Source organism: Arvicanthis niloticus, chromosome 2 (assembly GCF_011762505.2).
Source record: "Arvicanthis niloticus isolate mArvNil1 chromosome 2, mArvNil1.pat.X, whole genome shotgun sequence".
Lineage (NCBI taxonomy): Eukaryota > Metazoa > Chordata > Mammalia > Rodentia > Muridae > Arvicanthis > Arvicanthis niloticus.
In genome coordinates, this window is record NC_047659.1 from 122134854 (window position 1) to 122150870 (window position 16017).

Consider the following 16017-nt stretch of genomic DNA (forward strand, 5'->3'; position numbering starts at 1 on the left):
CCAGGACTCAGGGAACCTCTGTTTTTGAATTCCCTGAGGAAGGGTCTCCACCCAGAGCCCAGACCAACCTTGTGTTTGGTTAGTACTGGGCTGATGCTCAGAGAACCCACACATGCCATTTTCCTCACGGTTTTTGTTCCTCTGGTGTCGAATTTACTCTTAAACAGACCTTGTCCTGCCTAGAACCCCCATTTCATACCAGCTTCTTCAGTGTTTATTCTGCAAGCTATTGTATGTGTGCTCTATGGTATTTGTGTGCGTGGCGCCCCCTTGTGGTCCCTTGTATAATGTGGCTCAGAGTTGTTGAGGAAGTTGTGCTGTGTGGCCTTGGACCTTGGACAACCTCACCCTCCTGATCCAAAAGACAAAGGGATGCTGTGGACTCGGTGGGTGTGGCTCCACACTGTAGACCCTGGGTACGGGGCTGTTCCCGTTGGCTACTCCTGTAGATCTGAGGGATTTCCGCCAGGAAGTCCCGGCCTCCCCAGTTCTCCACTAACTTTACTTTGGACTCGAAGCTTTGAAGCTTCACACTGGGCCTTCACCCACCATGAAGCTCCTGCTCCTGACTTTGGCCGCGCTACTACTCTTGTCCCAGCTCACTCCAGGTAATGTAGATCTCCTTAGGGAAGGGGCCAGGCAGGGAGACCCTGGCCTTGTCAGTGAATCCCCAGGGGCATGGAGCCACCACTCCCAACCCCATGGAGGAGGAGGCTTGCCAGGTGCCGGATCTTAGGTACCAACAATAGCATTGGGAGTATCTCAGTCATCACCCACATACATGTTTGGCTCTACCAAGCTGTACAAAGCGCCAGGGCTGGGGCAGGAAGCAGCCAGAGAGGAGACAGCAACAGATTTCTTGCAAAATAGTCTCCAGTAAAAGCCACAGCCACCTTAACGGGAGAGATAAGCTCGTGTTCACAGTTCCTCTCTCTGCCCCATACTCTGTACTGGAGCTAGGACTGTGGAGGCAAATGGCACGGCCCTCGGACACAGTTTTAAAACCTTGTACCCAAAGCTGTGACCAAGGGAAGCCAGGGACTAGGTACACAGGAGTAGGGCCCCGGCTAGCCTGAGGTCAGCAGAGTACTAGAAAGTGACATGAAATTAGGCAGGTGGGGGGCGGGGGGAGATGGACAGGGAAGGGTACCCCAGGCAAGATAAGCATCAGTAATCATCCCTATCTGAGGGGGGAGGATATGCTACCTGCAGGGGCCCACTGATGGGCACGGATGCCGGGAGAGGGCTGTGGGAGAGCTTAGACAGCCGAGGTCAACCTACCCTTCCCCTCAACTCCGTAACAGCTACCTGGGCCCTCCCATGCACCTGGCAGAGCTTCTGCCCACCCCAAGACTGTCGAACTTTCCAGAGTCAGGATGTGCTATCTTCCTAAACAAGATGATCTCAGTCCCCTCCTGTTTCCCTGAAACACTCTTCATCTCAGGGAGAAAGAAAAGCCAAGAGCCCAAGTTGGCAACTGGCTTACCCCTGTCTGACTGACACCGCCTCTTCCCATCTCCCACACACACACCATGCTCCGCCGCCCCCCCCCCCCCCAGAAGGCCTGTGTCCATAGGATGCTGATGACATCAGGCCCACAGGGTTAGTGGGGCTGCCTGCTGCTGCTGCTGCTGCTGCTGCTGCTGCTGCTGCTGCTGCTGCTCCTCCTCCTCCTCCTCCTCCTCCTCCTCCTGCTGCTGCTGCTGCTGCTGCTCCCCCTCCTCCTGCTCCTCCTCTTCATGCTGCTGTTCCTCCTCCTCCTGCTGCTCCTCCTCCTGCTGCTGCTGCTCCTCCTGCTGCTGCTGCTGCTCCTCCTCCTCCTCTTCCTCCTCCTCCTCTTCCTCCTGCTGCTGCTGCTGCTCCTGCTGCTCCTCCTGCTGCTGCTGCTGCTTCTCCTCCTCCTGCTGCTGCTGCTCCTCCTCCTCCTGCTGCTCCTCCTCTTCCTCCTCCTCCTGTTGTTGCTGCTGTTACTCCTGCTGCTGCTAGAAGTAAATTTAACCTACTCAGTTCCCAGGAAGTTATTGGAAGAGTTTGTCTTCCACTTCCTGTGGCACAGCGTGGTAAGGGTTGAGTGGAGCTGTCAATACATTGGTCACCCTCAGCCTTCATCTCCTAGAGCCTGCAGTGAGGTGGCTCTGTCTAAACCCACCAGGCTTCACCCAGTCCTTGACTTTTCTTGGTAAAATTTGATTCGTGAAATTATGGTCTTGCTATGACCTGAAGCAACACTCCTCTTATTTAAGGTAAATGACAATGGTCATCCTAAAGTTACTCACCAGTGCACCAAAGTCCGGAAGTTCTACTCAGTTCTACTTTTTGACAGTCAGAGGGTCTCATAATGAAAAAGGCTGAAGGGTACAGCCCTTAAAAATGTTTAAAATAACTCAGTGGGTAAAGACACTTGCCACCAAACCTGACAGCCTGAGCTTGAACACCAGGACCCTCACAAGAGGGGACTGGCTCCTTCGAGTTGTCCTTGGTGTGTGCAAGCAATAAATAAATAAATGTAATTGTAAAATGGTTAAGGGCTGTAGGAATGTTTTGGTGGGTAAGAACACTTCCTGTGCAAGCAAGAGGAGCTGAGTTTGGATCCTTGGCCAGTTACATGCAAAGCCAGACATGGCTGCACGTGACCCCAGTGTAGGGAGACGGACAGATCCAGGAACTCACTAGCCAGCTAGGCCTGCCAAACTGAGGTTTTCCAGGTGCTATGTCTCCACATACTCTCACTGTCTCTCTCCCCTCCATCCTGTGGCACGTCAGCTGGTGACACCTTAATCCACTGTTATCACTCCACAGTCACCGACAACTTGTTCTTTCTCTGTATTTCATTGTGAATAGCTTCTGTTTTGTGTCTCCAAGTTCATTTATCTTTTCAAAAAAGACATAAATTTTTATTTATTTAGTCTCATCTAAACCAGGTCGACTTTTAACTTGCTATATGGCTGAGACTTGCCTCTTAATCTTCCTGCCTCCACCCCTTGGGAACTGGAATTATACCTGTGTGCTGCACCGATTGGATGAGTTTTTAAAAGATGTATTTCTTATTATCGTGTGCATATATTACCTCTGTGTGTGTGCACGCGCGCATGCCATGTGCATACCTGGTATCTGCAGAGACCACAGGAGGCTGTTGGAGGCCCTGGAATTGAAGTTACAGCTTGTGAGCTGCCATGTGGGTGCAGGGAACTGAACCTGTGTCCTCTGACAGAACAGCAAGTGCTCTTAACCTCTGAGGCGTCCCTTCAGCCCCTAAGTGCTACATGTCTTATAAAGCCTTTCCACTCTGACGGGTGAGCATGCAGAGTATTCCCAGTCCTGACAGTTCTGCCTAGCTCTCTTTGGCGATTCTTTCCCAGGCTTTGGTAGTTTCCGCGCATGTGTTCAGATAAGTCTTCAAAGTCGAGGGGTCCCTCTGGAGGCCTCCACAGCGTGGCCAGAAGCTTTTCCCTCTTCTCTTCCCTCTCTCCTCTCCTCCCCATCTGAAGTTTTAAATGCTGATCAAAATAGCTGCCATTAGTCTTTTAAAATTATTTTTGTTAATTTTTAGCTAGCCTATAAAGGGTCTCCCTGTGACATTTCTGGGCATTTATATCATATTTTGTGTCTCTCTTCCCCCTTTACGCCCTGCCTTCCCCTCTGCCCTTTGGCAGGTCCCTCCACCTTCTGCTTTCCTGTCTGTATGTTCTGTTACCTCTCTTGTTCCCGGTCCCCATCTCTGAACATCATCCCCTCTCACAGCTTCCTTTGTTCTTTCATGTCATACATATGTGTGTGTATATACTTAAGTCTGGATTCCATCTGTGAAAGAGGCCAAGTTTGTCTTTCTGAGCCTATGTAACATAATAATCCCCAGCTCCATCCATTTTCCTGCACATGCCATGATTCTGTTCATCTTACAGCTGAAGATAATGTGTACGCGAACCTCATTTGCTTTGCTCGTCTGTTGATGGACATCTAGACTGATCCCACATCTAGGCTACTGTGAATGGTCCATCAATAGACACAGAAATACAGGTGTCTCTGATAGCACAGACTGCTGTGAAGGCCCTAAGTATATTCAGGAATGATACATATGGGTTACGTGGCCATTCTCATTTCAGCTTGCTGGGGAGCTCTGTACTGATTCCCAGAATGCTTGCACAGGCTTGTACTCCAACCAGCAGTGAACAAGGGTTCCTCTTTCCCACATCCTTGAGGGGATTCATTGTCATTTCTTTCCTTGGAGACAGATGGGAACGTTGCTCTTCTTCTGTGCCCTAAGAGGGAACACCCAGAGAGGGCAAGGCTGATGGTGAGGGTGTAGAAGCTGGGACACTATGCCTCCTCTTCAAAGGCTTCCTTTGCCCTTTTCCATGCCTTGCTCCCTGTCTGGGCCTCTGTCAGACTTGCCCAAAGGAAATCTGTGATTCAAATAGAGCTTAAAGATTTTAACGGACACAGAGGCATCTGTAAGCCAAAGCAGGATTGGCACTTCACAGAAAAGTGGGCAAGGGGATTTGTTTTGTCTCGGGCAGCAAGGGCTGCCACCCCTGCAGCCCTGGAGGGATCCATGCTTATCTGTTTGGCTTCTTTGCATCCAGCTGTTTGGTGTAGTCTCATCCTGTTGTGACTATCAGAACTGTTATTTCTCTCTTGGTTTGGGGGAAGTGGTTAGACAGGGTTTACCATAACCCAGGCTGGCTACACCAGTCCTTGAAAGGAAGACTTTCAAAGTTCCATCGTTTGTCATTCAGTCTGAATTTGTGGTCAAAGGAAGGTAGAAAAAATGGGGTCAGGAAAAACAACAGTACATGGAAGGGGTCAGAGGTAAAACAGGGAGCTGCTCACACCTGTGCCAGCTCCTCCCGTTCAGGGCCACCCTCTTCTTACCACGATCTGCTCTCTCTTCTTTGTATCAGGTGATGCTCAAAAATGCTGGAATCTCCACGGCAAGTGCCGCCACCGATGCTCCAGGAAGGAGAGCGTCTATGTCTACTGCACAAACGGGAAGATGTGCTGCGTGAAGCCCAAATACCAGCCGAAGCCAAAGCCATGGATGTTCTAACTGCCCGGAAGCCTGAAGCCCAGATGATGTAGATGACAAAGCTGTCCTAGGCTGACCCCATGGATTCCTGAGCTCAGTCAATAAATGTACCTGCCCAACCTCAGTGCTGCCTGCTCATCTATAGTAGCAATTTTCAGGTCTGGGAGTCAGAGCTGTAATAATCGCCATCAGCGTCATCATGGGACATCCCTGCCTCTCATAGGTGCAGAGTGGAATTTTCTCGAACCCATGAGGCATACGATGACACACTGTTGGGCAACTAATGGAGATGTGCTTATGTACATTTGTGTTTCTAGAGTCGTTTAGGTAGAAGGCTTAAGATACAATCATTTGGCCGGGCGGTGGTGGCGCACGCTTTTAATCCCAGCACTTGGGAGGCAGAGGCAGGAGGATTTCTGAGTTCGAGGCCAGCCTGGTCTACAGAGTGAGTTCCAGGACAGCCAGGACTACACAGAGAAACCCTGTCTCGAAAAACAAAACAAACCAAAAAAAAGATACAATCATTTGCAGAGCTCAGCTCGGTCAATTCTCAGTCATCCCACTCCTTCATAAAAATGATTGTTGATATTATTAACCTCTGTAACCTCAAAATCATTATTTTTAAAGCATGAACCCTTCCTTGCCTGCCCGAGACATAAGTGCTCTCTATTGCCTTAATTTGCAGAAGTGTGTTAACGAGCACATTCAACTGCCTAATAGAAGAAATTATGCTATCCCTGAAGGAAAGATGATATTCCTGTCTATACAATGTTTTAGATGCTGTCTTAGTGTTTCCACTGCTGCAATGAAATACCATGACTAGAAAGCAAGCTGGGGAGAAGGGTGTTTATTCAGCTTATGCTTCCACATCACAGTTCACTGTCAAAGGACATCAGGACAGGAACTCAAGCAGGGCAGGAACTTGGAGGCAGGAGCTGATGCAGAGGCCACGGATGAGCGCTGCTTACTGGCTTGCTCCTCATGGCTTGCTCAGGCTGCTTTTTTACAACCAGCCCAGGGGTGACCTCACCCACAACGGACTGGGTGCTCCCTCTGCAATCACAAGTTAAGAAAATGCGCTACAGGCTTGCCTGCAGTCCAATCTTACTGAGGCATTTTCTCATTTAAGGTTTTCTTTCTCCCGGATGACTCTAGCTTGTGTCACATTGACACAAAATTATCCAGCACAGGTGCCATTTATGCCACATGAATAACTTAAAAATTATAAGATGTAGGGATACAGCTCATTGGCAGAGTGCTTGCCTAACATGCATAAGGCCCTGGGTTCCATCCCAAGCACCACATAAAAATTATAAATGTGTGTGTGCATACATATATAAGACAGTCGCAAAGGAAGAAATTAATGATCTATAATAATAAATAATAAATAAACAAGTCAATTTCGGGCACACTTTCTAGAATTAGCAGCGAGCTTCAAAGGAACTGTTATAAATATGCTTAGGAAATGAGAATAAAATATTGATAAAATGGGTGAAAGGACGGAGAGTCTAAACTAATGCCTCAGACCAGGCACAGAGTGCATGCCTGCAGCCTTGGCAGCTGGGAAGTGTTAGCAGGAGGGCTGGGAGTTCAACACCAGCTTCTGCTCTATTGTCAGTGTAAGGCCAGCAGAGAGGACACAGGAACCCATTTCAAAGACCAAACAGTTGAGACTAGCAACTCATGCCTGTAATCCCAGCACTTGGGAGACTGAAGAAAGCGGGGAATCACCAAGAGTCCGAGGTCGGTCTAAGACAAGCGTGGGCTTCTGAGTAAGACCTTTTCCTAATAAGAATAACAACCTAATACGTTTTAAAGGGATTGCTCTTCTATTGCTATGTTCAAACACGATCTGAAACACAATATAATAAAGTAGCCACTGTGTGCTATCTGACTCGTAGTTCTGGGTATTGATTGAGCAGTCCTTCTGTTATTTCCATGTGAGTCTCCCATGTGACCACATTTCCTTCCTTTGCTTCCTCCATAGTGGCTGGGGTGCATGCAAGAGGCTGTGCCCCAATATACAACATTTTTCAGTCTTCTGTTGCATTTGCTAAAGTCCTATTGGCCACAGCAAGGCAGATGACCCAGGATCATTGTGGGAAAGGATCACAGGACAGGAATAGGGGAGGTATGATTCACTGGGGGTTGCCATGTATCGGTACATTATCCTCAAATTGAGCCCCTAAAGATAGATTAGACATTTTACACCAGAGTTACAGTGTCTAAAATGAAGACTGCAGTGGATGTGCTTAAGAGCAGACTGCATATGAAATAGGAGAAAGTCGGTGAAAGGCAGATGGAGGGAAATGCACAGACTAAGCACAGAGAGACAGGGAGTGAAAGGAACCATGAGCAAGCAATTGTACCTTTAAGCACCGTCCCAGAAGAAGAGACAAATAGGGAAGAGAAACTTATTTTGAGAGATAACAGCTGAAAAAAAGATGTCGATCTATGGCTGATGTGGAAGTTCAATGAGCGTCTCGACCTCTAGGCTAAGATCAAGTGTAGAAGGTCACCAAGCTGCGAAGCATCAGGTGCCGTGAAGTGAAGCCTGAGAGTCACAGTGAGACACAAGCTTCAGACCACAGGCAGCTTGTGAGAAATGACAGCCAAGAAAGGTGAGCTTTGACCTTCACATACACGACACATTCATGCGCCTGTACACACGTGAGTGACCACACACACAGACACACACACACACACACACACACACACGCTCACACACACATACACAAACACAGAAAATGAAAATAAAAGTAGCAATCAATTCCTATGTCCTATGCACCTTGGTCCTGGAAGCCTGACTCGGGTGGTGAGTGAAAGAAAGGACAGACACACAGACACACAGAGACATATACAGGAAAGCTGGGGTGAGATAAGCTGTGTGCGCTAATAGAGCTACAACTACCACCAGTGTTGTCAGTGCGTCCGGCACAGGGGGAAGAGCTTACTGGTCTCACAGGAGGTCTCTGCAGACCAGCAGTCTCAGGATGTAATCGTGCTGCCGGAGGAAGCTGCAGTTGCTGGTTTTACCACACACTGGTCAATTGTAAACACTCCTACTTGGACCACAGGAAAAAGGCTTTGCCAATGTGGGGAAAAGCTTTGCCAACTTCCCGTGGGTCTGAGGCCTTGGTGCTTGCCCTGATGGTTCCCATGGCAACAATACCCATTCACTCAGGACTTCACTCACCTGGGGCATCTTGGGATCTCCACAATCGATAGCAAGAGAAATCACCCTGTGCATGGGGACTGAACAATGCACTCTTCAATGATCACTTGGTGATTGAAGAAATCAAGGAATAACATTTTAATTCTAGAATCAAATGAAAATGTAACACAGCAGAACCTTTGTAAGACAGCTAAGATGGTTCTAAGAGAGATGTCCATCATTTTGAGAGCCTGCACTTAAAAATCAGGGTTGTTTCAGATAAATAACCTAGCGATGTGCCCATGAGGTCTTAGAAACACAAGAATAGGCCAAACTCAAAATTGGTAGATGGATGTCTTAGGGTTTTATTTCTGTGATGAGACACCATGACCATGGCAACTCTTATAAAGAAAAACATTTAGTTGGGGCTGGCTTACAGTTCAGAGGTTTAGTCCATTGTCATCATGGCAGCATGGTAGCACACAGGCAGACATGGTGCTGGAGAGGTAGCTGAGAGTTCTCCATCTGGATCAGCAGGCAGCAGTCAGAGAACTGGCTCGAGCTTCTGAGACCTCAAAGTCTACCCACAGTGACACACTTCCTCCAACAAAACCACACCTACTCCAACAAGGCCACACCTACTCCAACAAAGCCACACCTACTCCAACAAGGCCACACCTACTCCAACAAAGCCACACCTACTCCAACAAGGCCACACCTACTCCAACAAAGCCACACCTACTCCAACAAGGCCACACCTACTCCAACAAGGCCACACCTACTCCAACAAAGCCACACCTACTCCAACAAGGCCACACCTACTCCAACAAAGCCACACCTACTCCAACAAGGCCACACCTCCTAATGGCAGCACTCCTAAGGATCAAGTGTTCAAACACTTGAGTCTATGGAGGCCATTCATATTCAAGCTACCACAATGGGGAGAAAAATCATAAAGAAGCTAAAAGAACAGGACAAAGAATTAACCAGAGTTGGTTCTTTGTAAAGATAAACAGGAGGGCTGGGCGAGGGGGGGGGCGGGAGATGGCTCTCTTGCTACACAAATGTGAGAACCTGAGTTCAGATCCCCAGAACCCATGTACATGTTGGATGCATAGCCATGGCCTCTACAGAGAGATGGGAGGCAGACATGACAGGAGGAGATCCCCAGAAGCACGTGGGCCACTTAGTCCAGTGTATGCAGCAGAAAATAACAAAGATCCTGTCTCAGGCAAGGTAAAAGGTGAAGATCCACACAGAAAGCCATCCTCTGACCTTTACACACACACACACACACACACACACAATAGGATTTAAAGACAAAACCGTGAATACACATTTAAAAAAAAAAAAAGATAAACAAGGCTGACAAATTGTTGGCCAAATTAACCAAGAGAGAATTAAACCAGAGGGCTCTGGTTAGAGGGTCATGCAGATGGCTCGGTGGGTGGAGCTGCTTGCTACAGACACATGGTGTCATGAGTTCAATACCTGGAACCCACAAGAAGGTCGAGGGAGAGAAACAACTTCACAACCTTGTCCTGTGCCCTTTACAAGCATGTCACAAGGAACTTGAACACACATGTAATAATAATAATAATAATAATAATAATAATAATAATAATAATAAATAAATAAATAAAATAATAAGTAATTTTAATTATAAAAATACAACTGGAGAGTCAAATGGAGACATTATACCAGATAGTAATGAAATCTAGAGGGTCATTAAGAAATTGTTGGAGGGGGCAGGAAGATGGCTCAGCAGCTAAGGACACTTGTTGCCAAACTTAACGACCTGAGTTTGATCTTTAGGCACATATATTATCTGTAAAAAATCAAGTCAAAGCTATATAAACAATCTAAACTGATCTATAAGCAGCAATGAGAAGTAGTCAGTGGCTTAATGGGGAACATTTGCCCAACATGTACATAGCCCTGAATCTGATGATCCCCAGGGCCACAGGAAGGGAAAGGAGGAAGAGGGAGAAGAGGAGAAGGAAGAGGAGGAGGAAGAGGAAGAGGAGAAAGAAGAGAAGGAAGAGGAAGCAGCAGCAGCTGGAGAGAAGGCTCAGTGGTTAAGAGCACTTGCTGCTCTTGCAGAGGACCTGGATTCAGTTCCCAGCACCTACATGGTGTCTCATCTCTGTCTGTGACTCCAGCCCCAAGCATCTGATACCCTCTTCTAACCTCTGCAGGAAACAGGTACAGATGTGAGGAAAACATTCAAGGAGATCAAACAAAAACATAAATATTTTAAAAGCCATGAACAGCAGTAATAGAGTCTCCCAGTGGGCACAGAGATGGCTCAGTGATCAAGAGCAGTGCTCTTGCAAAGGACCTGAGCTGGGGTCTAGCACCCACCTGACAGCTCACACATGGCCTGTAACTCCAGCTCATGGAATCCAGTGACATTACCCTGGCCTCTTTGTATGCCTACGCTCATGTGGTACACAGGCATTCATGCAAACAAGCATTCAAACACATAAATGATGAAAATTAATAAATATTTTTAAAGGAATCTCCCAGAACAATGTATGATGGTCCCCGGATTTGTACAGTAGTTTTGTTCCAGGAAAATTCAGTTGGCAAGAAATACTTACATCTGGATTTCTCATCTACAAATTTCGGGAATAAGCCAATATTTCATTCTCCTAGCCAGCCGTACACATTTCAAGCCACTAAGATCCCTAGCCCCAGTTCCTTATATGCCAGTAGAGAATCAACCATCAAAAACGTACCTAGTGGATTCCCAAAGAAACCCCTAGAGGGCAGTATCTGCCTGTGAGACTCCTTGATCTGGCCACTGACTGAAGTCTAAAAGTTGTTTCAAATGGAGCTGCCCAGGTTGGCCTTGAACTCATGATCCTCCCAAATTCTTGGATTACAGCTGCATGCTGCAACACCCTCAAAGGGTCTTCACCACATTAGTGGGATTATAAAAAACGAAAGATTTTATAGTCACTGTGGGAGGTATTTCAGGTCTAAACATCTTTCACTGAAAAAATTTGCTGGGCATGGTGGCACGGTGAATCCCAACAGGCAGGAAATAGAGGCAGGTGGATCTCTGTGAGTTCAAGGCCAGACTGGATTTCATTTAGACACAGCTACATAGAAAGACCGTGTCTAAAATATAAAAAGAGAGAGGATATATAAGCACACCCAGAAATTTTCCATGGTGACAGAGACATAAAGCACCCACGACTTGACTTCATTATTTTGCTTCTAAACCACATCTTACACATCATTACTTGCTCTTCTGTAAATAAACATAGTGTAGTCTTTATTCTCTCATTTGTGCATCTCCATTTTGAAAATTTTCTCAGTGAACATGGTCTACTTTTTTACAATTTGGGGGGGGGGGGGGGAATTTTTTTTTCCCCCAACATAGAGTGAAGCTGGAGAGATGTCGCAGCGGTTGGAGCTCTTGCAGAGGACCAGGGTTCAGTTCCCACAACAGGGAACTCACAGCTGCTTGCAATTCCAGCTCCGGAGAATCCAATGCCTCCGACCTCTGAGGACACACATACTCGTGTGCACATAATCACATATACACACTCACACACCAAACACACACACGATGCAACTATGTGTTTTAAAGTAATTATAAAATTAAACATAGAAAAAGGTTTAGAAAACCATACAATCTGTCTGCCATGACTTCAGCCCTTGAGAAGCCAGTGGCTTTCTTTGATATGACCCAATAAGAAAGATAGAGCATTCAGGAACATTCCCGCCAAAAGCATGAATGCTGTCTAATCTACCCATAAGTAAACAGCAGCAGCTCCAACGAGGGCACTCCATAAAACAGCTGGCAGGATGAGTGACAGGTGTCAGCGTCTCCAAAGCATCACGAACTCTTTTCCTCCAGTACTGTGTAGCTAATCTTACCCTCCTACCTCTATCTCCCACATATCATGTCCAGCTGATGTGATGCTGGGGGTCAAAGCCAGGGCTTCGTGGGTTTTAGGCAAAACACTCTAGAGACTGTAAGGTATCTCTAGCCCTGACCTTCTAGTCTCTGAGAGGATATTTATCTAGGTAAGCTCGGAAGAGTAAACAATAAGATTGTTTTTCATTGTTAACAGCTGGGTTTAGTCACCTGTGTGGTTACATAAACAAGCACCTTTGACTTAAGAAAACAAAGTAAAAACCAAAACCACACCTAAAATTTACCTGCAAACTGCTCACAAGAGTTGCACACTAGGACAGTAAAGGTGGAAAATGGACACATTGTCTTAACTGAGGCGTCCTCCTCTGAGAGGACTTGAACTTGTTTCAAGTTGACACAAAACTAACTAACAACTGGTTCTTTGTCAACTTGACACCCAAGGTTAAGCTTCAATCCTTCTATTCTTGTTTACCCTCAGGACTGCCCATTAATATTGACTTCACGATATAAACTATCCTCAAACTCACAAGTCCCGTAGTCTTTACAAACTCAAATGCTTTAAAAATTCAGTCTCTTTTTTTTAAAAAAAAAAGTTTGTACTTATGTATGTCTTTAAGAATGAGGGCTCTGTCCGCATGTACAACTGCATGCCAGAAGAGGGCACCAGATCACAATATAGAAGGTGGTGAGCCACCAAGTGGTCGTGAACTCATGACCTCTGGAAAAGTAGACAATGCTCTTAACCACTGAGCCATCGCTCCAGGATCCCGCCGCCCCACCCACCCACCCACCCCCCCTTAAAAAAAAGTATCTTTTAAACTCAAAAGTCAACTGTGGGCTGCAAGAGAATTTTTTAAAAAGAATTAAATACTTTCTCACTTCAAAAGGAGAGAAATTATTTCCTTGCTTTCCTCCTGTAATACCATGGCACACGCTCACACACAATAAGAAAATAGAGAAAAACTATGTCAACACACATCAAATTTGGCTAAAATAAATTTTTATTAAATTTGAAAGATATGTATACACAATTCATAAATTCTTTATTAAAAACCACAGTTGCCAATGTGAGTCTAATTGTATAAGTCAGCAATTTACAAAATGACAGCCAGAAGGGCAGAACCAGGCACAGTCACAATTTGAACAAAGGGAAACCAAACTCCAAGAGTGTAAATAACTCAATATCCAATATCTAGAATCAGCTCACAATCTTGTGGGCTCCTCCAAAGGGCTCTGGTCACTTCTCTGGCTCCACTGTCTGAAGCACACACAGCTTGTCTTTCAGATTCCCAGCTGGCTCCCTGTCACCATGGTTGCTGTTCTTGGCGGCTGCTTATCCTATAGCACTGGCATCTCCAAAGCGCTAGGACCTCTGGCCCCAACTGGGCTGCACCTTCACCATAGCTTCTCCTGAGCTCTCCTCGGGGACTCTAGCCCTGTCACACGGTGCCAAGCCTCTGCTGCAACCCATGACTCCTTTGTACTCACTTCACACCTTGGAAACCAATACCACCTAGGTGACTCTTACACTACCAAGTTCAGCTGCCCTCAGGAGGTACAACGGGGGGGGGGGGGGCAGCCTCTGGACCACAGCTGTGTACTAACCCTTAGGAAACACTTCCCAGAAGATTTCACCTCAGTGTGCTTAACCACAGCTTAATCGCTCCTGATTCTTCAGCCCCTGCTGACCGGCATCCATTGTCCCTGCAAAGTAAAAGCCTTACTTTAGTGATTCTGATTTCTTGTTAACCACAGCCAATTTTTTCAGCCCCAGCAGAACAGAGCCATAGCTTCTCCACACAAAGGGACCAGTATAGTATTTGCTTCCCTCTGAATCTTCACAGCCAGGCTTCCTTCCACTGCACTTCTCTCAAAATTCTTATCTTCCAAATTCTTACAGAACATCCCACTGAGCTCTCATCACTCAATGGCTTTTCTAGCCCAACGTTCCAAAGTCCTTCCACAAGCCTCAAAACATGGTCAGGACTATCACTGCAACACCTAACTCCTGGTAACAACTTGTCTCAGGGTTTTTATTGCTGAAATGGCACACAAGCAGGTTGTAGAGGAAAGGGCTTCTTTGGCTTAAACATTCATATAATATAGAGTCCACCACTGAAGGAAGTCAGGGTAGGAACCTGGAGGCAGAGCTGATGCAGAGGCCATGGAGGAGGGATGCTTACTAGCTCCTCATGGCTTTGGTTAACCTGTTTTCTTATAGAACCCAGGACCACCAGCCTAGGCATGGCACCACCCACAGTGGGCGGGACCCTTTCCCATCAAGCACTTGTTTGAAAAATGCCTACAGGTTTGCCCACATTCTGAAAGTATGGAGGCATTTTCTCAATTGAGGCTGCCCTCCTCTCAGATGACTCTAGCTTGTGTCAAGCTGACATAAAACTATTCAACACAGTCAGTATCTGAGGGCACCATGGAAACTCTTTGTACCATTCCTGAGGTTTTCCCGTGATAAGACTATTTTGAGAAGGTGCCCAGGGCATGCCTTTGCACAGTAGCAGTGACTGATTGCACTGACTTGCATTACTGGGCTTTTTCAAAGGTGCTGAGCCACCTTCTCCAACCCTGCACCCTCCACCAACCACCCCAGTATAGGCTGTGGTGATTTCTACTTTAAAAAAAAAAAAAAAAAAAAAAAAAAAAAAAACCTGACAATCAGTCCGAGCCCTGTGGCATAGCTGGGGTGAGAACATGAATCTCTCTGACCCCCACTCTTAGAAGTTATCACCAACTTCACAGCAAAGTCCTAAAGCCACACATATGACATCTGAGGCTGCACTTGGAGCACTGGCTGCTCTGTTCTTTCTGAAACACTGGGAGAAAGAGCTTAGGGCACAGGAGTAAATTTAGTTTGGTTCAGCCTAGCCCATGAGTAAGCATCTGTTTCTAGTATTGTTTCTGCTGCTGTGACCAATACACCCACAGAGGGAAGCAGCTTGGGGAAGGAAGGGTTCGCCTGGCTTACAATTCCAGGCTACAGCTCATTACTGAGAACTCAAGCAGTTGGTCACATCATATCCACAGTCAGGGGTAGAGACCGATGCACCCACACTGTCTGCTTACATGCTGTGTCTCCTCAGCTAGCTCTCTTCACCCTTGTATAGTTCAGGGTCCAGGTCATAAAATAACGCCTCCTACCTCAATTCAAAGTCAAGATAGTCCTGCACAGACATGCCCACAGGCCAGTCTGGTCTAGATGATTTGTCATTGAGAGTCTCTTCTGAGTTGAGTCTACAGCATGGCAAGTTGACATTTCAAATCACTACCTCTCTGGGGTTTCCTAAGTCAGGAGGTTTAGTCTGGATGAGGGCTCAGTCTTCTAGGGTCCTCCTCTCCTTCCACTGCTTCACCTCTGTGACAGATGATAGGAAGGATTGGTGCTGGCTGGAGTCCACTAAGGTGTGGATGGCTTGGTCTCCTTCTCCCTCTTCATGGCTGTCCCAAGCTAATGTCACCTCAAAGTCAATCCTGCGGCTCAGCTGACCTCCTGGAGTTCTTAGTGTTCCGGTGCCAAAGCTCTCCCACCCACCATGGTGTACCTTTAAACAGCTTGCTAACCCTCAGTTCCCCGTGTAGACCACACAGGAACAGAGCAGGAAGCTAGGACATCGGCCTTCACACAGTTCACTTTGTGACAGAAATTATTCAGCATTGGACTGCTGTTCCTGGGCTCCGTGGGCTTGTCTTCCTCTCCAGCTGCCTTCGCACATCTGCAAGTACCACAGAGCCAGAAACTAAAGGTTTCACACTCAGCAGGACAGGTGTCCTCCAGGACTGCCCCTCTGTCACACCAGCTCCCTCCGCTGACACAAACTTCGCTTATCTGGCCATTATGAATCCACTCGTGGAATTTACCACCCCTCATTGGGCCACCGCCACCCAGAACAGCTCCTTGTCTCTAAAATCTCAGGGGAAAAAAGAACCAGA

At 46.9% G+C, this 16017-nt stretch overlaps 1 protein-coding gene across 1 annotated transcript; it reads left to right on the forward strand.

Annotated features, from left to right (window-relative positions):
• The first annotated feature begins 426 nt into the window (after window positions 1-426).
• On the forward strand, window positions 427-5137 carry Defb123 (defensin beta 123). Its single transcript, XM_034496581.2, has 2 exons — window positions 427-608; window positions 4902-5137. Exons 1-2 carry the CDS (start codon window positions 551-553, stop codon window positions 5045-5047), a joined length of 204 nt encoding a protein of 67 aa, XP_034352472.1. The 5' UTR covers window positions 427-550; the 3' UTR covers window positions 5048-5137.
• Window positions 5138-16017: the final 10880 nt, after the last annotated feature.